Here is a 23,866-nt window from a genome sequence, read left to right on the forward strand (position 1 = left end):
TGTTCCTTCAACTGGATAAACTGACTGAAAACAGGCACCCAGTGCCATAGCACTAATAATGAAAATTACTAACAAAGCCACAGTACGTGTAACCTTTTGTGTTATATGACTAATCATATTTATAATTTGGCAGTAAGTTGATCACTAAGTACCTATTGAGTGAAACAGTTGTTGCAGAAGAAAAATACTTGATCGCTGTCTCTTTATGTAATTCATAGAGTCAGTAAAGAAATCTTTCTATGCTTACATCATTGCATCCTAATAGATATGACAGAATAACTGTTTTCAGCCAAAGGTCTTGTGGAAAGAGAGGACATCCTACATACTTAATTCCTTTGAAAGACTGTTACATAGTTGAACTTATGACTTCTGGTCACTGAAGAGTAAGTTAAAAGTTGTACTTGTGTTTTCAGCCTAAATTACCTTTCCTACGAACCAAATCACAAAATCTGTGATTTAACAAATTGCCCAAAACACGGGGGAAATGCTGTGTATTAGCACTTTTGTAGTTACTGCTATATGAATATTTAAAAGTGGTCAGCCCTGGGTGAATTGTAAACAAGTAACAACTGAACAAGTAGAAGAAACAAAACATTTGTTTCAGATCATCTTAAATTCCAAGCAATACCTTTTGTTTTTTGTGGGTTTTTTTTCTGGTTTTTTTTACATTTTTCATGAAATAAAACTACTTGTTTGGGGTCAAATTACTTAGGCTATTAAAAATCAATTCATTCAGGCAGCTTTAATAAAAGTGGGATGCTAGATTCACAAGTGCTGCTCAGTATTGAAGACTTTTGGAGGAAGGCAATGTTCATATCTTACCTTCAGCAATTTCAGACCTAGGATCTGATCAGAGCTTTCTGCTCGAAGTGCTGCAGTCAGTCTGTGTTTTGAAGCTGTTCCCTGTCTGTAATCTTCATCTCATTGGATGAGGGTGAGAATAACTATCTTGATAGCTGAGGTATTCATTAGTCAATATAGGTGTATAACATATTAATACTGTAGACTTGATGTTTGCAAATCATCTGGCTGTCTTAGGTTTGTGAGCTGACCATACTTAGTGGCATTATACTTCTTATAAAACCGGAGTAAGACAATAATTTTGCACCAAAAAATATATTTCTTGGCTGCTGAGCAACTTCTAAATTAAGTGGGACCTAGGGGTGTGGGCAGGGAGGACAGTTTCATAGAAAAGATTCGTGGAAAAAAGCACTGAGTAATAAACTGTGAGGTGAGATGCATACAACTTACTGCATGGAAAACAGAAACACAAATGTTTTGGGGGATGTTTGTTTGTTTGTTTTTTAAATAATTCACTTAAACTTGAAGGAGGAAAGTGGTATTGGTGGTTGACATTACCACAGTTTTGTTGCAGATAAAGCAACTGGAGAGAGAATATAAGGAAAATCTTGTCTTGCCATTATTTTATGCTCAGCCCCAGTACAATGTTTGTATTCTTATTTACTCACGATGCCAAAATTCCTTGATCAAGTAAAGTAACTCTGGTGTATTTTTAGATAGTGCACATGCAAGACTAAAAATGTAAAGGACACTCAAGCCTCATGCCAATTTTGTTTCCAGAATGTTATTTTCACTTTAAAAAAACAAAAACAAACCAACCACCTTTCTTTCTGTTTCCTCCTCAGTCTATACCCAAACTCACCTTCCCTGGTGGATTATTAATTGGTTGTAGTCCTGGACTCATGAATGTTCCTAAAATCAAAGGGACACACACCGCAATGAAAAGCGGCATGTTGGCTTCAGAAGCCATCTTTAGCCAATTAACCAACGAAAATCTCCAATCAAAAACAATAGGTAAGATCACTGCATTTTGACTTGTAATTACCTTGAGTTCAATTGGAAACACCAACAGCTTAGTGCTAACTAAATGTGTCTTGAAGGAATTAGTTGGGAATGCAAATACGTCATGAAAAGGTATCTATTGTTTGCTTATTGTTTATACTGTTAAATGATTTAAGAAAGAAAGTTTTGTGCAGTTATTCTTAAGTATTGATCCTACTGCTAAAACAAAAATATGCCTCTAATGAGCATCTGAAAAGTAAGCTTATGCTTCCTGTGTAAGTAAACAAGAATAGTATGTATGTTGTTCCTACAGATATGTTAAAAATTAGTACTTTATGACTCAAAAAGTATTGCTGAAAGACTGCAGAATCAGAGAGAAAAAAATAAAAGGAACAGATTATATGGAAGCAAAACGGGGTGAAATTTTTCAAGTGTGCTCTTTACTGTTTTGTTAATTGTTAGGATACCTTTTTCCTTCAGTCCTCTTTTTCTGTCTTTCGTGTTATAGTCGTCTCAGTTTGAGACAACATGTATTTCATGTTATATGTAATGCAAGAACATTGAAGTAATCACCTGATCCTGACTGCATTGTAGCAATTTATTTAAGCCTTGGTTGTTCCCTTAAATCTGTTAACAAAGGCCGTATACAGAAGGAACCCAGTATTTCAGTTATTCTGGAGATGGTCACTACAGCCAGATGCCACATGATGGTTACTTTAGAAATCTCTTCTCTGCAGTGGTGGATTCAGCCCTCATGAGCTCTTGTTCAGCTGAAACGCACAATACACCTTGCCACAGAGCGTACGCTGAACAATTACAACTTACTACTACAATGAGTAAAATGCTTAGAACCATTCTGAAACAATAAACATTATTAATGGGCAGTGTCCTGCTCTTGTTTGATTATGGACAGGTTTTATATGCTGTTTCCAGTTTTGTCAAGACAGTAGAATATTACAGCATAATATTCCCTCGAAGGGGGATGGGGTTGTAGCTGGGCTTGTATCAGTGGGGCATCACTCTAGAGTTGATGAAGGCTGGGAGGCCTCCCATACCCCTAGGGTGAAATCAGTGCGCTCAGCTCGCCCACTGAAATGCCTGTACACCAATGCACACAGCATGGGGAATAAGCAGGAGGAGTTAGAAACCTGTGTTCGGGCAGGAGATTATGATGTGGTGACAGTTACAAAGACATGGTGGGACAGTTCACATGACTGGAATGTGGTCATGGATGGCTATGTCCTTTTCAGGAAAGACAGGCCAGCCAGGCGTGGTGGTGGAGTCGCTCTTTATGTGAGAGAACAACTACAATGTATTGAGTATTGTCCCGGCACGGATGAGGGGCGAGTTGAGAGTCTATGGGTGAAAACAAAGGAGCAGTCTGGCAAGGGTGATACTATTGTGGGTGTCTATTATAGGCCACCAGATCAGGGTGAGGAAGTTGATGAGGTCTTCTACAGGCAGCTGAGAGCAGCCTCACAGTCACAGGCCCTGGTTGTGGTGGGGGATTTTGACTTCCCTGATGTTTGCTGGAAGGACTACTCAGCCAGCCAGCCACAGTCCAGGAGGTTCCTCCAGTGCCTTGACGATAACTTTCTGATGCAAAGGGTGGAGGAGCTGACTAGGAGAGGAGCATTGCTGGATCTCATCCTCACTAACAAGGAGGGTCTGGTTGAAGCGGTAAAGGTTGAGGGCTGCCTTGGTTGCAGCGACCATGAAATGGTAGAGTTCAGGATCTCCTGTGGCAGGAACAGAATAGCAAGTAGAATTGCAACCCTGGACTTCAGCAGGGCTAACTTTGGCCTTTTCAAGCAATTGCTGGGGGAAATCCCATGGGCAAGACTGCTTGAAGGAAAAGGGGCCCAAGATAGCTGGGTGGCATTCAGAGATTGCTTCTTCCACGCTCAGGATCAGAGCATCCCCACACGTAGGAAGTCAAGGAAGGGAGCCAGGAGGCCTGCGTGGTTGAATAGGGAGCTGTTGGGTATGCTCAAGCAGAAGAGGAGAGTTTACAGGTCATGGAAGCAGGGGCTGGCCACTTGGGAGGAATATAAGGCTGCTGTTAGAGGATATAGGAAGGCAGCTAGGATAGCCAAGGCCTCCTTAGAATTACAGCTGGCGAGAGGGGTCAAGGACAGCAAAAAGAACTTTTTCAAATACATAGCAGATAAAACTAACACCAGAGGCAATGTAGGCCCACTGATGAATGGGGTGGGTGCCCTGGTGGCAGAAGATACAGAGAAGGCAGAATTACTGAATGCCTTCTTTGTCTCTGTCTACTCTGCCGGAGGCTGTCCTGGGGAGCCCTGTACCCCTGAGACCCCGGATGAAGCCAGGTCAATGGAGGAGTTTGCTTTAGTCGATGAGGACTGGGTTAGGGAGCAATTAAATAGTCTGGACATTCATAAATCCATGGGTCCAGATGGGATGCATCCGCGGGTGCTGAGGGAGCTGGCTGAAGTCATTGCTGGACCGCTCTCCATCATCTTTGCCAAGTCTTGGGAAACGGGAGAGGTGCCCGAGGATTGGAGGAAAGCAAATGTCACTCCAGTCTTCAAAAAGGGCAAGAAGGAGGACCCGGGTAATTATAGACCGGTCAGCCTCACCTCTGTCCCTGGGAAAGTAATGGAACAGCTTGTCCTTGGTGCCATCTCAAGGCATATCAAGGATAAGAGGGTTATTAGGGGCAGTCAGCATGGCTTTACCAAGGGTAGGTCATGCTTGACCAACCTCATAGCCTTTTATGAGAATGTAACAAGGTGGATGGATGGTGGCAGAGCGGTGGATGTTGTCTACCTTGACTTCAGTAAAGCCTTTGACACAGTCTCCCACAGCATCCTCACAGCTAAGTTGAGGAGGTGTGGTCTAGACAATAGAGTAGTGAGGTGGGTTGCAAACTGGCTTAAGGAGAGAAGCCAGAGAGTGGTAGTCAATGGTGCGGAGTCTAGTTGGAGGCCAGTATCTAGTGGAGTGCCCCAAGGGTCAGTGCTGGGGCCAATATTATTCAATATATTCATTAACGACTTGGACGAGGGAATTGAGTGTACTATCAGCAAGTTTGCTGATGACACCAAGCTGGGAGGAGTGGCTGACACGCCGGAGGGCTGTGCTGCCATCCAGCGGGACCTGGACAGGCTGGAGAGCTGAGCAGGGAATAACCTGATGAAATTTAACAAGGACAAGTGTAGAGTCCTGCATCTGGGCAGGAACAACCCCAGGTTCCAGTATAGGTTGGGAGATTACATATTAGAGAGCAGTGTAGGGGAAAGGGACCTGGGGGTCCTGGTGGACAACAGGATGACCATGAGCCAGCACTGTGCCCTTGTGGCCAGGAAGGCCAATGGCATCCTGGGGTGTATTAGAAGGGGGGTGGTTAGTAGATCGAGAGAGGTCCTCCTTCCCCTCTACTCTGCCCTGGTGAGACCACATCTGGAATATTGTGTCCAGTTCTGGGCCCCTCAGTTCAAGAAGGACAGGGAACTGCTGGAGAGGGTCCAGCGTAGGGCAACGAAGATGATTAAGGGAGTGGAGCACCTCCCTTATGAAGAAAGGCTGAGGGAGCTGGGTCTCTTTAGTTTGGAGAAGAGGAGACTAAGGGGGGACCTTATTAATGTTTATAAATATATAAAGGGTGAGTGCCATGAGGATGGAGCCAGACTCTTCTCAGTGGCAAACAATGATAGGACAAGGGGTAATGGGATCAAGCTGGAACACAAGAGGTTCCACTTAAATTTGAGAAGAAACTTCTTCTCAGTGAGGGTGACAGAGCACTGGAACAGGCTGCCCAGGGAGGTTGTGGAGTCTCCTTCTCTGGAGACGTTCAAAACCCGCCTGGACATGTTCCTGTGCGACCTCACCTAGGTGTTCCTGCTCCAGCAGGGGGATTGGACTAGATGATCTTTTGAGGTCCCTTCCAATCCCAAACATACTGTGATACTGTGATACTGAACGCCTTCTTTGTCTCTGTCTACTTTGCTGGAGGCTGTTCTGAGGAGCCCTGTACCACTGAGGCCCCAGAGGAAGGCAGGAAAATGGAGGAGTTTGCCCTGGTTGATGAGGACTGGGTTAGGGAACAATTAGGCAATCTGGACATCCATGGGTCCAGATGGGATGCACCCGCGGGTGCTGAGGGAGCTGGCTGAGGTCATTGCTGGACCACTCTCCATCATCTTTGCCAAGTCTTGGGAAACAGGAAAGGACTGGAGGAAAGCAAATGTCACTCCAGTCTTCAAAAAGGAGGACCTGGGTAACTACAGACCGGTCAGCCTCACCTCCATCCCTGGGAGACTGATGGAACAACTTATCCTTGGTGCCATCTCAAGGCATATGAGGGATAAGAGGGTCATTAGGGGCAGTCAGCATGGCTTCACCAAGGGGAAGTCGTGCTTGACCAACCTCATTGACTTTTGTGAGGACATAACAAGATGGATGGATGATGGCAGAGCAGTGGACGTGGTCTACCTTGACTTCAATAAAGCATTTGACACAGTCTCCCACAGCATCCTTACAGCTAAACTGAGGGAGCATGGTCTGGATGATCAGGTAGTGAGGTGGACTACGAATTGGCTAAAGGAAAGAAGCCAGAGAGTCGTGGTCAATGGGGCAGAGTCTGCTGGAGGCCAGTATCTAGTGGAGTGCCTCAGGGGTCAGTACTGGGCCCTGTATTATTCAATATATTAATCAGTTATTTGGACGAGGAAATAGAGTGTACTGTCAGCAAGTTGGCTGATGACACCAAGCTGGGAGGAGTGGCTGACACGCCAGAAGGCTGTGCTGCCATCCAGCGGGACCTGGACAGGCTGGAGAGTTGGGCAGGGAAAATTTAATGAAATATAACAAGGGCAAGTGTAGAGTCTTGCATCTGGGTAGGAACCCCAGGTTTCTGTGTAAGTTGAGGAATGACCTATTAGAGAGCAGTGTAGGGGAAAGGGACCTGGGGGTCCTGGTGGACAGCAGGATGACCATGAGCCAGCACTGTGCCCTTGTCGCCAGGAAGGCCAATGGCATCCTGGGGTGTATTAGAAGGGGGGTGGTTAGTAGGTCCAGAGAGGTTCTCCTTCCTCTCTACTCTGCCCTGGTGAGACCACAACCTGGAATATTGTGTCCAGTTCTGGGCCCCTCAGTTCAAGAAGGACAGGGAACTGCTGGAGAGAGACCCGTGCAGGGCAACCAAGATGATTAAGGGAGTGGAGCATCTCCCTTATGAGGAAAGGTTGAGGGAGCTGGGTCTCTTTAGTTTGAAGAAGAGGAGACTGAGGGGTGACCTTATTAATGTTTACAAATATATAAAGGGTGTCACGAGGATGGAGCCAGGCTCTTTCCGGTGACAACCAACGGTAGGACAAGGGGTGATGGGTTCAAACTGGAACACAAGAGGTTCCACTTAAATTTGAGAAGAAACTTCTTCTCAGTGAGGGTAACAGAGCACTGGAACAGGCTGCCCAGGGGGGCTGTGGAGTCTCCTGCTCTGGAGACATTCAAAACCCGCCTGGACACATTCCTGTGTAACCTCATCTAGGTGTTCCTGCTCCGGCAGGGGGATTGGACTAGATGATCTTTTGAGGTCCCTTCCAATCCCCAACATTCTGTGATTCTTTGTGCAGAGATGAGCTTTTTTTCAGAACCTTATGTGAGACAGAAAATATGGACTGAAGCATGATTTTATTTATAGACAAGGCTTAAAACTTTGTTATTTAGAACATCTGTTCCTGTACAGTAGTAATGGAGAATGGTGAAGCTCTCAATTTTTTTTGAACTTTTTTTTCTAAGAAAATTACTCCTGGGCGATTCTTAGATTCTATGAGCACGTGGCTGTTTTCCCACGGAGATGCCAATACAGTCACCTGGCCGCTTATCCTTAGATTTTGTTGAGGCTTGAGGCCACGTAATGCTGCTTTTGGGTCATTTAATAGAGGCTGCAAAGGAGCAGTACATATCTGCTGATAACTGCCAACAAAGCAGATCTCTTCAAGAGGCTGAAATATGTTGTCTAGTATATTCCTAGCTTACTGTTCTGAAATTCTCATTTTGCTGTCTTCATTGCTAACAATTGCCTTTATGCAGCAATTATTTTTTTATTTCAAGGATAGTCGTTATGTACTATAGGTACCTAACAAGTAATGTACTGCCTTAGGACTTGATGTGCAAGAATATGAAGAGAACCTAAAAAAGTCGTGGGTCTGGAAAGAGCTGTATGCAGTTAGAAACATCCGACCATCCTGCCATAGCATACTTGGTGTGTACGGAGGAATGATTTACACAGGTATATTTTATTGGATACTGAGAGGAAAGGAACCATGGACATTAAAACATCCAGGTAATTTCATTATCTCCTGAAAGAAGATACTAAAATGTACATGTCAGTCTTATCTGGTATTAGTTGAAGCTGGAGCACACACATCTAGTCAAGTGGTGAGGCCTTAAAGTATAGAGAAGAAATCAACGACAAGGCAGCAAAGCAGACTGTCATGTCACCTAGCATATAATGTAAATGAAGACATTAAAACACTGTTTTACTTAGCATAGTTTTTTTGTCTCCTGAGAAAGGCTAGCTTTTATGGAATACTTCATTCTGATGATGAGGGAAGTTAAAATAGCTTAATTTAATTGTTCTTGAGTAACCGCAAAATACAGTAATTTATACTGAAACTTATTTATCCAAAATACATTTAGGACCTGATTTTGCCCAGCTTAAGCCAGCCAAAGATTGCACACCTATTGAATACCCAAAGCCTGATGGAAAAATCAGTTTTGATCTCCTGTCATCTGTGGCTTTAAGTGGTACAAACCATGAACATGACCAGCCTGCTCATTTAACTCTCAAAGATGACAGCATCCCTGTGAACAGGAATTTGGCTGTATTCGATGGACCAGAACAAAGATTTTGTCCAGCAGGTAGGTAATAAAAATGAGTCTGAGCTATACCTGAGGAGCAATCCACCTGGCTCACTGCTTACTTCATTCTATTCCAGTCATCCTGGAAGAGCAGGTCTTAAAATATATTATGCTAGCAGTACTTTCCTGACAAAATAATTAGTAAATGTGGAAGATAGCAGTTGAATCACACTAGTAACAGACTTCCCCCATTATGCTTGCTGTTAAGTAGTAAAGCGTACATGCAGGGGGAAACTGGTGAAGTGACAGCTCTCTTTTGCTTTTTGCAGGAGTTTATGAATATATTCCTCTGGAAACAGGAGAAGGATCAAGACTGCAGATAAATGCTCAGAACTGTGTCCACTGCAAAACATGTGACATTAAAGACCCAAGTCAGAACATTAACTGGGTAGTGCCTGAAGGTGGAGGAGGACCAGCTTACAATGGGATGTAAACTGACGGGAAATCTATTCAGTGACTTCTCATCACCAACAAATATTTTTATGCTGCAGTGTAATGAAAGTACAGTACTGACTTGAATATTAAGGACTTTGTGACTAATGTGTCATTCTGAGTTTTAGGTATGACTGTTGCATTAAATGGAAAGTTGGTGCCTTCTGGATAAACCCTTGCCTTATTTAAATAGGACTTCTTTACAGGAGTTGTGTGACAGGCAGAAGAAAGTTCTTCTCAGAACTGACAAAGGAACCTGGAATCTTGGATTTATTGCTGAAGTTCAGTGATAACAGGAGCCATATCCAGAATTGTGGGTATGGTGGAATAATTTAGTACATACCTTTAAAAAAAAGTATTTTCTCTCTATCTGGAGTGATTTACTATATGTAATCCCACCTTGCTGTAGGGAAAATATGTCGCTCTAGAAGATAGTCACTGCTTTGAAGTATTATACATTTTACATCAAATTTTCTTTTTTTTTTTTTTCTGATGATAATAAGGAGCCCATCTGTAATACAACCTGTAAAGCGGTTTAAGGAAAAAGTGTAATATTGCACCTTCATTGTATGTCTACCGGTGGTTTTGGTCCTCACAAGAAATCAGGCCTGTGCTAATAAAAACTCTAATAGAAACTGCCTAAATTGTCATGGTGTGACACCCAACTTCTTAGGAAGCACTAACTGTTAAGCTGCAAAAACACAGCCACTACTGATTTATACATTAGAGACACACCTGAATCACATAACACAAGTTATTGCAGCTTGAAAACCAAAAACCACTTCACCTTTGAACAGTTTGTCTTTATTACTAGACTTTTGTGTTGTAAACGCTGAAAACTGCAGTACAGGGCAAATGAAAGAAGCAGCTCCATTTATCCTTTTGCATGAGTTAGTGCATAGATTTAAAAGTTCAGAAAAAAAAAATCAAGCAAACATTTTAGCATAAGCTGCCTTCTCTTTCTCCTTTTGGGCTTTTATCTTCTGTTTGATTTTGAGTGTTTCCGTCTGGATAGCTGCTTAAAAAGAAAATCCATGATACAGTTATAGTAATCTCTTTAATTAGAACTAATATGTCAAGACCAGATCACACAGCTGCAAATTACCCATGTGACTTTGTTTAACAGAAATGCATTTAATATTCTATTAGGTCAGATACTAGCAGCAAAAAGACCTTGTCCCTTACCTTGTTTCACCTGGTGAGGTAACCAGGTAGAGGAGGGTGTAGCAAGCATAAAGTTGGTGCCAGCATAGAATTTATTAGCTAAAAGTCTTATCCAATTTGACCAGGAAATTAAGAATGTTAATAAGACCCCTGTGGGGTAGGGAGGTGGTCCAAGAGGTGTGCTTTTGACCTACATAAGCAGGTTTCCCAGTGCAGCAGAAGCATCACTGCTCTATAAAAACAGGTTTTCCACCTCAGTGTGCTCTGTGCTCAATGCATCAGCATTTAAGCTGGTAGAAGCTAGCATTCTAGGCATCACACTGGCGTGATTTCCTGCTAAATCCTACCCCGGTTACTTTGTTCTTTTTTTTTTTTTTTAAGGAAAGAATTTATAAAGAAAAAGCTTTATTTTACCTTTGTCTTCAGGGGCTATTTCATGAGCCTTTTTAAGATCAGCCTTAAATAAAAGAGAAATATAAATTACTGTTCTGATGAAATGTTTAGATTTAAAAAAAAAATAAATAAATATCGTGATAATTACCAATGCCTGATCGAGTTCTTTTATTCCCTGCCATCCTTGAGCCCGTCTGTAGAGAGCTTTAGTATTTGCTGGATCTATTTTAAGAGCCTGTAAATGTAATAAAATTGTCACATTAACATTTCAAATACTTCACAGCCTCCAATCTCCACAAATAGCACAGTTCACACCAGCAGACAATCTTCCCCAGTTGGTTTGAGGGTAAGCTGTTAAAACATTAACTGTGTAAAAAAGAATGTTATATTGTAGTACCAGAAGTGGTCTTTTGTGAAGGATGAGGATACATGAGCATAAAATGGGTTCTCTCTCTCTCACAAATAGAAAATATAGTGGCTGGGCAAAGAGATTTTTCTACTACTTGATTACTTAAATTATGTTTTCAAAGTACCTCAGTTAATTTGGCTAGCTAGGTGTTTCATTTTCTTGCCTGTAAAGATTGTGTTCTTTATTCTTATTAGAGATAGTTCCACAGTTTGTCTCTTTTTTAGTTAAAGAATATAGTTTCTTAGTGATTACAGGAAATCTCTTTGCATATATGTGTGGCTTTATTAATATAATTTATTAACTTTGATCCATTGACTAAGAATTACAGTCCATTAGATGATGCATCTAGATTTTTTTGAATCACTTTATTGTTGTTCATATAAAGACAGTGTTACTCTGGGCACCCATCCTGATCTGTCTGCTGTAAAGTCTAGAGGCGCCTCTGTGTTAAGAATTAGAAAATCAGGTGTCTGTATTGTGTACACAGAGGTAGTGTTCCTTGGTTTTACCCTGACCATTGTGCTTACAGCTACTTTAAAGCAAGGTTTGTTGGAACAGGTTCAGACGTTCATAATTCCTTATTTACACCAAATAATGAATGTATTACAGATTGGTAATTTAAAACGTTTTTGGCCTTAGGAAATCATAGAAGTGAAAGTGTATAGTTTCTCATTAACGGTTACCTTGAACTCTACTAGTTAATCTTAGGAAACTGGTGTTCTGATTAAAACACTTATACACTCTTTAACACTTGCATGTATTAAAGATGCAGGCTAAATACTTTACAGAACTCTACTACAGCAATGAAGTTGCCTTTATCTAAGAATTATGTAATCTTAAAAAGAAGGAAGGTTTGGTTTTGGTTTGGTTTTTGTTGTTGTTTTGGGTTTGGGTTTTTTTGGTTTTGTTTGGGGTTTTGTTGTTTTGTTTGTTTTTCCACAATGGCAAGTATTATGATTAATAATTTCTATCTATAACACTTAAATGCTGTTTCATTTTTTACCACTGCCCAGATGACAGATATGACATTACACAGGGCTTTCTTTTTTCCTCATCCTCCATTTGTCCATTCTGAATGTAGGTTTATGAAAGTTTTCCATGTGGGAAGCCAGTTCACGAAAGACACCTTACAGATAGATTAGCTGGGACTCCTCCTTTCAGCATGAAGCCCTAAGAGATGCTGCTCAGGATCCTCTGCTAACAGATTAGAGCATTCTTTATTTCCTTCAAAATTTCAGAGTTTTACTGAATTATTCAAAGTTTCCTCAAATGTACTAAATTTTGTCAGTATGTCTATGTCACTGTTACTTCTTTTTAAAATTTATTATTTTTCAATATTTCCATATTAATTGTTTCCTTCATTCTTTCTACCTATTCACTGCTTTCTTTTCACCACTAAGCCTACCTTAAAGGACTTCAGTTAGAAAAGTCACTTCAGTTATTTAATACAGGACCATCAAATCTAAAAGCAAGTGAAATGCTTTGCTTGTATGAGTCTTCCAGAGAAAAGTACTCCTAGTTCACTGAAGACAGTTCAACTCTTTGTAATATAAAAATTAGGTGTGCTCTTAGTAAACAAAACTGACAGTGTGCGTTTTTCTGGCAGAAAGCAACAGCCCCCAGTTCATTTCTATTGAGTCGCTGCAATTTCAAAATCTTTTTAAAAAGCCACATACTTAGAAGTTAGTAATAACTTCACAATCAGCCTTCTACTTTGTTTAGTTTCAAATGATAAGCTTGTCAGAAGACTCTTAAAAAAAGCTTTGTAGTTTCAGTCTCCATTTTCTACACAGGCCAACTGTTAATCAAAATACTAAACATTAAATTTACCTCTGAACAACTTTCAATGGCTTCCTGCCAATCCGACAGCTTTAGTTTACAAGCGGCAATATTTAAAATGCAGGTCAAAGCAACCGTCTTTAACTTTGGTTTGTCTGCCTCCTCTGCCACTGCTTCAGAAGCTTCTACATACCTGCAGAAAAAGAGATTTACAAAGAACATGCATTAGTGTTGCAACTTCCATTTTGTTCTTAGCTACCATTCCACAGATAAGTGTGAACTATGCTCTCCAAACTGGTATTTTTAAAGCAGCCTCAATTCCACTATCACAAATACTTATTAGACTAAATATATAAGACCTGTCCTGGCAAAAAAGATGAACTCACTAGTGAATGTTTTGCTCTAACTCTTAATTCTCCGCTGTACTAACAGCATTCTTTTCCTTAGAAAAATGCACTATTCCAGATGGCATGAAACCATTAGAATTTATCTCAATGACTGTTTATTTTCAAAAAACATGTTCCTCATCAGTGGAACACCACCACTGCACCTTCCACATTCATGGGAAGCTTCATCTCTTCTTCAGTTCCCCCATTAATATTTTAATTAATTTAGGCTTTTATAGCTAAAAGCTGAAGCTAACTTTACTTTATAGAGGAGGGTGTTTTATGAGCATTAGTAACTCCACCTTCTGTCCATTGTCTTCCTTCATGACTTTTTTCCTGAATTTCAAAACAGACACTGCTTCAGGACTGAGTGACATCAGTTACCACATCTGTGTTCTATATGCAAACTCACAGGCAAACGATACCTCATTCTTAATTTACAATGTCCTAATACTGTCAGTTTTTTCTTTTAAGTGGCAAAGGTCTGTTGCGGATATAAAAGTTCTAGCTCTTTTTTTAATGGCCTACTTAATAGAACTTCTGTGGTTTTTATTTTAAAAATAAAAATAATGTTTTTTGTATTTTAGGCATGCCATGACAAATGAAGTCTTTGCAGATCCATGCCCACCTAACTTCAATTTTTGCATGCCCTATCTTTTGAGTGTTGAATGGTTTGTACACAACTTTGGATGACAGAAATAAGTAATACTTTAAAAGTTAGCCATAGTCCAAAAGATTTTTCCACTTGTTGGGCATCATGCAAAAGAGGAGAACCAGGAGAGAAAAGGGTAAAAAGCCTAAGGTGCGTTACAATACAAAACTGTGTTATGTTCAAAACAAAAAGAATACTGCTATAATGTTTATAAATCATACAAAAACATGAAAGATTGCAACCATTCTGGAAACAAAATCAGAGTTTCCAAGTCAGAGAAATCAATAATATTCAGGGAGACAAAAGGAAATAATACATTTTTTGGCAAAAAAAAAGTGTCAATTCTTTCATTTAAAAGAAATTTTAAAAACCTGGGTAAGCAGCAGTAAGACAAGAAACAGAATGGAAGGTTATAATGGTTACTGTTGGTAAAAAGAAAACAACATTGCCAAATGGTCTGGTAGGTAATTTGTACATAAGACATGGGAGATACCCCAATAAGAGCTGTTCTGTTCCTATCAATTCTGGCTAAGTGACGGCTAAAATACACCATCTTACTTAGATGTATTATATTTTAGGATACAATAACAATGCATGTCCACAAAAGTGTGATCTATAAAGAAGAGCTGGAATGATCAGATTTGTTTAGTCTACAGAATTACTATCCTTTCCATCCACAAAGGAAAAAAAAAGCACCAAATACAAGCTGTCTACTCTGACTGGAAGAGTCTTCATCAGGTGTGCTTAAGAGTGAGCAAGACAACTAATTGTGAGGGATGGCATAATTATACCTCATATTTACTTAAGACTGGGAAAAGGTAATAGACAGATACAACACAAAGTTCCTTAAAGATCCATTCCAACTTATTTTTCTGTATGATTTCTAAAAGGTTTACATATAAATCCTGTTTACTTTGGGATTTCTGTTGGGCTGTGATGGGCTTTTTGAGGGCAGAAAGAGATGTTACATCTTGGGTTAATACCTGTAATTAAAGGATTCATTCTTATGCTTCAGAAAGGCATCAATTGTTTGAAGCTCAGTCAGTTGAAAAATTCAACTGAAGCACTAAATATGCCTTGATTTTTTTTTTCTCTCATTATTGTTACTGCTAGTTAATCAATGATCTTTTAGAAGGTAGGGATGAAGGTCAGTATAACTTAAAAATAAGAGTTTTTAGGAGAAGCTCATATGCATAAATCAAAAAGCATGAAAAGAATAAAGGAGCAGCATGGACACGAAAGCAGAAAACACATGATTTTGAAGGCAAGTCTGCACTATACATCAAGTCAGGATGACGGTACGGAGCCTCAGAAAAAATAATAATTAATTAATGAACACCACACTTGGGGTGCCCTCTCTTGAGCTTACCAGTTTCCTAAACCTACTGTTTTTTTAGAAATCAGAGAACAAGTATCTCTCTCCTTTCCTGTCCATTAACTGTTCTATGTACTACTGTGCTTTTCTTCCCAGTTATGCACCAGCACAGCAAGAGTATTATAAAGAGCATTTAGTCAGTTCTAAACAATACTTCCTGCCTATAGCTCTTACCTAGCCCTGGGCAGAGACCTGCTTGAGTAAGTAGCTAAAAATCAGGTTCAGAAGGCTCTTTTATTAAAAAAAAAAAAAAAGAGCACAGCAACAGGCACTTTTAAAATGCACATATCATTGCTTGATAGCAGTATTAATCTGGGTTACAGGAGCTACCTGATTGAATGATGATAGCCTTACCGTAAACTTTTACTATACTTTTTAGCTGCCACTGCCCAATTTTGCGATTTGAAGAAAGTATTTCCTATATTCTTTATGTCTTCTGCTATGGCCACAATCTTGTCAACCTAATAGAATAGATGGAAAATATAAAGTATGAACATAATTATGAAATAAGTCTTGATTTACCTAATATTTAACAGTAGGATCCCATGTCCATCCTCTTTCAAAGATTATTATAAAATCTCAGAATAAAGATAGTCCAATTTTAGACAAGTCCAAGCTTCAAACCACTTCTGTAAAATTCTCTATTTAACACAATAGTCTGAAAGATTAAATTCCTAATGGATTTTCTACAGTATAAAGAGTGAGAAAATACCAGACATAACATAGCAGTTCAGCTCCCTCCCCTAAATGCTGGTACCCACACAGAACTATATATAAATGTGTCCACCATTATTAATAGAAAAGAAGACATGTTAACAATCTAAGTATTCAACCAAGACTGCCTTATTCCTGAGAAAATTTTGTCTTCTGCTTCTCAAAATGGTATTAGTCACCTGAACTCTGCCTGCTCTCAAACTAAAAGTTGTATCAACATAATTCTCCTTCTCTCAAAACATCTATGGAAGGAGAAAAAAAACAACTGCATGTCTTTATCAAATCCATCATATCTATTTCCAGAATGGCATACATTTCAAGTGTTAAGTTACTTTTCCAGTGGCAGTTAACAGTTTATAATTACTGCTGTCTATATCACAGTAGTCTTATGCTCTGACAGATGTATATATTGCCATTTGTAATACTATCAGTTTACACTTGTACCCTACTAGAATTAATGACCTTGGAAAAATCTGATCGCAGCATGAGACCAATGTCACAATGTTTTCTGTAGTTACTTTATATGAACCAGTTTGAAGTTAAAGGAGGGAGGCACCTGCCAACTTCAGTTCTGAACCACAGCAAATGCCCTCCAAAAACATTTTCACAAATTGAAGTGGTTCTCATAGCCAGGTCCAAGGAGCTCCTGGTTTCTAGCTGTAATGTGTTTTTTTACTGTTCAATTTCCAATTCTGTATTTGGAATCTAAACATGCAGCCCCCTTTTTCTTTCCCCTCTCACGAATCACTGTGTGATTTACACAGTTTGTCTATATTTCACTTCCAAAATAAAGTAAAAACCTGCAGCAGAGCAGGTTTCACCAGTCTGCTCCATAACTCTCAACAGCATGTCTTCCTTCGGTTCAAACAACCTGAAAAGCAAACAGCTACTGGGGATTAAGAATTACTAACTCTGATGTAGTAAGAATCTTTTAAAAAGGTTGATCCTTTATTATTTCTAGTAAATGAGGCAAAATCTTTTAAAGTGTGGATATTTTAAAAGTAGCACAGAAAAAGTGTGTAGGTACAACAATAAGTTAGTCATCTGCAGGGTTGAGTTCTAGTAATTGCCATTTGTCACTACAGCACAAACAAAAGTAAAAAGAAACGAAGAACAGAAAAAAATTAAGTGTAATAATTTTAAGTTATTGTGATTCTAATTACTGGGGAAAAAAACAGCTGCAGTTAGCACTGAAAAAAAAAAAAAAAAAGAGAGATAGCAATCCCCTCCCACAGCATTCTCTTTCCTAAAATTGAACGTCACCATTTAATCAGGACCTTAATCAATTCTTAAGAAAAAAAGCTTAGTGAACATCATCACAGAGACCATGTGACTCAGATTACCTACAAGTCTTGCATTCTGTAAAATAAGTACCTTAAAAGAAAAATACTTACATCTTTCAAGTCTATATCTGAATCTTCAGGAAAATCTGGATGAGCATCTCCAGACCCATCCTGGGGAACAATTCCCCAGTCATCTCCTTCCTTTAGCTCTCCACATTCTGCAATGACGCACAACTGAAAAGAAAGGAAGTGTAAGCAGCAGTATTGCTTATTAAGACAATTTAAAAACAACAACAACAACAAAACCCCACTTCTGAGTGCTCTTTGAAATTCAGTAAAAATGCTTTTTCAGTGCTTTTTCATCTGTTGTTTGGGTGCATTGATTTCAGAAACCCACCACATCATTAGCCTATCACCATCAAAAGGCTATTATTACAGAAAGTGTTGCCTTCGGAGGAGCAGCATTCCAAGAACACCATACCCACGCTGCAGAGAGAGGCTGGAAAAGGAACTGGCAGCAAGTTGAGCTGCAGCAAAACACAAATTATGGAAGTTCTACTACATTAGAGAAAACGGTTCTTTCTCAAACTGCCAAATCTTTTAAAGTTACAGAGGTATTAATTTTTCAAACAACCACAAACTGACATGTCCTACACACCAATTGCTTTTCCAGAAATACGATTTCTGACATAAAATTCCCAAGAATAATATATCACATAGGTAGGGTTGTGAATTACACCTTTTGATTTCGTCACCCATCCTGTGCTTCTAGCTATTCATTTCCACCTTCACCCAGATAAAAGCCTCCGCCCTCACAGCTGTATTGAACAATAAATCAATTGTTTGTGCAGGGAAAATTTATCACAAAAGAACAAAAGCCTCTTAACAAGGACAGCAAAATAGAAATTAACGCTGTTAGTAAAAATAACTGGTTAACATTTAATAGTTATAAACATTATACCAAGCATTTGGAAGAAATGAATATATATAACACAAAAATAAACTTCATCCCTAACTGCTTTGGATTTTGCTTACCTTAGCAGGATTTTCTCCGTTTACTTCAACATTTTCTAATATTTTAACTACACCCATTCCTTTGATCACTTGGCCAAACACCACGTGTTTCCCATCCAGGTGAGAAGTAGGCACCGTTGTAATAAAGAACTGAGAACCATTAGTACCTGGTCCTGCATTTGCCATGCTCAGCAGCCCTGGTTTATCATGCTGCATTGGGGAAAAAAAAAAATCACAACCAACGTAGGGAAGATCTGTTATAAAACTATATATAAGATTCTGTAAGGCTATTAACATTTATAGCAAGGAGAGCCATAATGACAACCTGGTAAACCAGACAGTCACGTACAGCTGGCAACTAATTTTACCTATTGTGACTGAAGCAGGTAAATGCCCCGCTCTGCATCTTCACTGGCCACCCAACAGCCTAGCAAGCAGAGCCACATGTGTGACTTGATGCTGTAACATCTGTCTATTTCTTGTGCACTCAGTCCCCTGCGCAGCTGCTCAGTTTAGACAGATCAGCTAAGAGGTACATGAAGCTCCTCACTGGATTATTCCAGACCACTGGCCTCAAGAAACAAAGCAGAACACCACCTAAGCCAACTTTAATGTTACACTGTCAAGACTGGTATGTATTGTTACGTTTATAAAGGCTAGTCACACAATGTTGTAGAACTACGGGGTTTCGGGGACTGTGGTCTTTGTTATTTAAAGGTTGGTGGATGTTTTTTAAACTCCTTCACTTTCCTAGAGAGACAGTTTTTATTCCATTGGGATTTTTAACTATCTAAATATTTTGGCTCATGATACCAGGCCACAAACTAACAAAAATTTATTAAACAGCCCAATATGAGAATTATATTGTTTATTTTGTTTCCCGTAAGTACTTTTTCCTTCTTGGAAATAAGAATTATCTTGCTCCATCATACAGAATATTTAATTTTCACTTGTACTGCAAAAATGTACTTTTCATATGTGTGGTGAATCTCTTGTTGTTAAACTGGCATGACAAGAGTCATTTGTCAGGCATTGAAACAGGCTGCCCAGGGAAGTGGTAGAGTCACCATCCCTGAAGGTGTTTAAAAGATGTGTAGATGAGGTTCTTAAGGACATGGTTTAGTGCCAGTGGTAGGTTAATGGTTGGACTTGATGATCTTGATGGTCTCTTCCAACCAAGATGATTCTACCATTAAGATATTATTCTCCACAAATTGATCTGGTTATTAAGTGCAAGGAACTCCACTTATCGTAAAGTCAGTATGTTATACCAAGACACTGGTACATGTCTGAAGCATGCAAGCTGTGGTATTCCTAAGAAACTTGATATTGTGGGGAGGAGGAAAAAAAAATAATAATATGGCAGCACTGAGGAGATGGAAACAGAAACTGCTGTGAACTAGACCTCAGAGCTCAACGGGAAGTTGATTAGTTTGAGACAACAGTCTCAAGCTGTATTTAAGCATCTGGTTTGTACCTATAGTCTCTACCACTTCAAAGAACCTGCAGTTTTGAAAACTCTTCCCACAGAGTGTTTAGATTTCCATGGTGGCAGGGAGAACTCCTTGCCTGAAGTGTTCATCCAGTCATATGGCACAGTGAGTCTGAATCTTCCAACTAACTCTACGATGAATGCTGGAGCCACATTTCCAGCTATTGCTCTGAACTTGGTAATGGACTTTGATGTCTGACTAGTGGAGGACTGACATATTTTCTTTTCCTAAAACTGTTTGGGGGCAAGCACAATTGCAGTCAGGTCTTTGTTTCAACCACAGGACAGCGATGTCTGTAATTTTTTTAGTCCGTGTTGCTGAGGAGTCATTCATATGCTATCCCATAATAACCCTGTTAATGCCAGTGCTGAGAATTGTTACACCTACAGCAGCAGGTGTCCTGGCTGTTGTAATGAGTACTTGAAAAACATGTTATTTGTGCTGTTTCCAGGTAGTACTTCTACCCAGGTTCAAGATGTGACTACTGATAGTTAGAGCACAGGGGATTTTTTCCAGCTACACAGCCCTTTACATGCATCCAAGAACACAGAAGAATGCTAAGAACAATGATTCTGTTTGCCACTTTTCTCCAGAATAGTCAAAAAACGTAAGTCACAGTGTACAGGAAATACTTAAATGTGGAGATCTTCAAACACTATATAAATTGTAGCCCTATGGTACACTGACACGCTATACGGTACGGTGAAAAGAAGTCTTCTTCCCTTTCTTGAATACCCATTTTTTAAAAAAAGATAGAACTATAGTCCTTAAAAAGACAGATTTTAAAATACTGAAGGCAAACATTTCTTCTTCAAAAGTATAAAAAGGAACTCAGTCTTATGTAAAAAGACAGACCTTGTAGGCACCAACTGCATTTTGAAGGTTATGCCTTTGCAAAAGGAACAGGGAATGACACAGAACGCATCCTGAGAAAACATTAATCTTGGAACAAAGAACGTTAATTCTGAACTTGAAGAAAAATATAAACCACTGAAACTTCAAAAACTGAATACAATTAGTATTTTCAACAGAGTACCTTATAATAAAAGTTTTCATCTTCAAATTTTTCACCATATATACTTTCTCCACCTGTGCCATTTTGGTTTGAGAAATCTCCACCCTGGACCATGAACTGCTTAATAACTGTAAAAGAAAATAATTATAAAACATAGCAGCCAGGCAGTAAAGGCACGAAGAAAACCAATCCAGAGATGAAGAGCAATTCCTGTCACTAGCACTTGCGCCTAAATAAAACTGAAAACCACCTTCTTTATCAAGTCTCCCCTAAATACTCCTTTTCAGGTAAGTGGACATCACTTGATCCTTTACGTGAAATCCATTTCAAACTATGCATAACTCTTAGTAAACTAGTTTTACTAACTTACTAGTAAATTTATAATTTACTGTTGTCAATGCATAGTAAAAATATCCAGTCACTAGGAGGTTCAAAAAGTCAAAAACTTACTTTCAGCTAAGTTATTTCTTAAACAAATGTCCCAAAATATTATTTAACATTATTTCAAATACTGATAATGGAGGACTTCCGTTACCAGCAGGTAATCAGAGAACTTAATAGAACGTACTTCGGTGGAAAGGACATCCTTTATAATGAAGAGGCTTTCCAGTGGTAGGCCCTGTTCCTTTCTCTCCTGTACATAACGCACGGAAATTTTCAGCAGTTTTAGGTACAACATCAGCAAATAATTCAAAGACAATGCGCCCAACTGAAATGACAAAGAGAGAATGAGACATATTTTTAAGTCCTGTCTTTTACATGGTGATGTGTTGAGCATTACAGAGCAAAGGTAACTAATATTTCAGACTTGACTATATTTATTTAGATTACAATTAAATTTACATTTTGGGTTTGTTCCATGGCAATCACTGACAGAGTTACAGCAGGGTTTTAGCAAGGCTATTACCAACAACGAATTCCACTATCAAGAGTAATTTACAGGGAATAAAGACAGATTCTGCCAGAAACTACCAAAAGTACCAAATGCATTTTCTGCCAAAAAAAATGTGTGTGGGAAATCACACATACATCTATTAAAGTCAAATTATGTATTTTAACATGCATACTTATTTTATGTCTCTTTTAACATATACATGTAGCTTGTTCAAGCAAAACCAGCTACAATAAAAAAGACTGTTTTGTGGAGACTTTTATGTGATCTAAAAACTTATGCCAAACATGTATGCCAACCTTATTGCTCATTCTCTTAAATCCCAATTTTACTAAGACACCGTAATATCTAACATGCATATGAATAATGGCTATTTACAGTTACAGATGCTACAAGCAATTATTAAAAAATGTACACGTTTTAACTAAAGGAAGTGAAAGCTGAGTAGCTAACAGATCCTGTAATAGGCGATAAATGGATTCTGTGTCAAATTCTCATCTTTTCACCAAGTGGCTTCTCGGAGAGATATTTCTCACTCCTAGCAGCTGCCACCAGTTGCTGCTGCTGTTTTCTCATCAGCCTCACAGTCAATTAGTTATCATATCTTCACCGGAAACTAAATGTAAATACATTAATTCTAATTAATACAGGAATGAAAACAAATCAGACAACTGAAAGTCAATAAAAGACAAATCATCTTACAGACTTATTATTGAGTAGCAGAATGAGTAAACAAGAGGCAATATCCTGACAAAAAGGCATCAACTATGTTCACCCATGCAAATTTTGAAAAACTACACTTTTGAATATCACCCCAGCTTCCATGTTGTTGTTTTGTTGTTTCCACTTCGACCATTTGCCCAGATTTTCGAATGACCTCTGTCAACACCAGCCATGCCAAGAGAACAACCGATCCCAAGAGAATGACTGATGCCAAGAGAATGTCTGGGACCAAGGGTCTGCCAGAGCTTTCACCCCCGCAGGCTACCCGGCCTAGCACAGGCCACCACCACCCGGCACGCCCCAGGCCAGCAGCAGCCAGGTGAGGCCTGGCACCACGGCCCCAGGCGTGGGTGGCAGGACACGGCCTGAGAGCAGGTGAGGGCTGCTCTTACCCAGGCCGAGCTCGGCAGGCTGGCCACACGTGTTAGTGGGTGTGTAGGTGCAGGCCGTGGCCAGAGGTACCCCGGGGACCTATACGTGCAGGGCAGCATGCCAGCCCGCTACACTTGGCCGGGCAAGGCTGTTCAGGGATGGCGTCGCAGGGGATCACTGATGGCGCTGTACGTGCCCGCTCCCCGGCATCCCGGTCGGGTACCCCCCTCATCTGGGAAGCCCCAGGGAACGGGATGCCGAAGCAGCCATGTTGTCTTTCCCTCTGTTTCCCTCGGGCCTGTTCATTCGGCGGGGAAACCCCAGCGGAGCTCGCAGAGCCCGGCGGGGAGGCAGTCTCCCGCCCCACAGGAGGCCCGTTCGCGGCGGGGCCATGTTTCTCCCCCTTCCCGGCACCGCGTGCGTGTGCCCGCAGCACGCCACCGCAGCTTCGGGGTCCCTCCCCGTCGAGAACGTTCGGTCCCGCGGCCCGGCTGAGGCATGAGCCGCCCCGCTCCCGCCCGCTCCCCGCCACCCGGCCCGGGCTCCGCGTGTTCAGCACAGAGGGGCCCCGACCTCGGGCCCCCCGGCCCCGGCCCAACCACACGGGTCTCGCTCGGATCCCCGCCGCTCCCTTCCCGCCCCCTCCCCACCTCTCTCGCCCCCGATGTCCACATCGAAGAAGGCGCGGGGGTTGGAGGGCTTGCTGGGCCGGGCGACAGGGGACGGATGCGACATATCGCAGCTGCCCGCTGCCGCGGTGGCTCCGCCTTGCTCGGCCGCTCGCGATTCCGGCCGCCGCGGGGTCGGGGCCGCTTCCCGCTCCTCCCACCGGCGGGGCCGGGCGGCTGGCGGAGAGCGCCGCGGCCACCGTGGGGACAGAAGCCTGCCCCCAGCTAATGGCGGCGGGCGGGCGCTCTCAGGGGAGGCTGAGGGAGCGCGGGCGGGCGCCGCGGGCGGCAGCGCGGCGGGAGCGGGTGTGTGGCGGGCGGCCCTCGGTGCCCCCGGCACGGCCTCGCACCGCTCGCCGAGGCGCCGGGCGGGAAGGCGACGGGTAGTGGCGCAACGCGGGTGCC

General features: G+C 41.0%; 2 protein-coding genes across 2 annotated transcripts in view; one reads left to right on the forward strand and one right to left on the reverse strand.

The window, feature by feature from the left end:
- Positions 1-10,833, forward strand: part of ETFDH (electron transfer flavoprotein dehydrogenase) — a 22,670-nt gene extending 11,837 nt beyond the window's left edge. The window contains exons 10-13 of the mRNA XM_082052130.1: positions 1,647-1,815; positions 7,937-8,119; positions 8,476-8,697; positions 8,967-10,833. Coding sequence (XP_081908256.1) covers positions 1,647-1,815; positions 7,937-8,119; positions 8,476-8,697; positions 8,967-9,130 — 738 coding nt within the window. The 3' untranslated portion in view covers positions 9,131-10,833. The remainder of the gene's footprint in view (positions 1-1,646; positions 1,816-7,936; positions 8,120-8,475; positions 8,698-8,966) is intronic.
- PPID (peptidylprolyl isomerase D) lies at positions 9,912-23,659 on the reverse strand. The gene is made up of 10 exons (XM_082052131.1): positions 23,444-23,659; positions 21,375-21,515; positions 20,828-20,934; positions 18,320-18,508; positions 17,396-17,518; positions 15,642-15,748; positions 12,926-13,067; positions 10,835-10,921; positions 10,708-10,750; positions 9,912-10,144 (listed from the first exon to the last, which is right to left on the reverse strand). The coding sequence occupies exons 1-10, from the start codon at positions 23,526-23,528 to the stop codon at positions 10,056-10,058; spliced, it is 1,113 nt and encodes a 370-aa protein (XP_081908257.1). The 5' UTR covers positions 23,529-23,659; the 3' UTR covers positions 9,912-10,055.
- Positions 23,660-23,866: the final 207 nt, after the last annotated feature.

This window comes from Streptopelia decaocto (assembly GCF_964273445.1).
Source record: "Streptopelia decaocto genome assembly, chromosome: 4".
In the NCBI taxonomy this organism is placed as follows: domain Eukaryota; kingdom Metazoa; phylum Chordata; class Aves; order Columbiformes; family Columbidae; genus Streptopelia; species Streptopelia decaocto.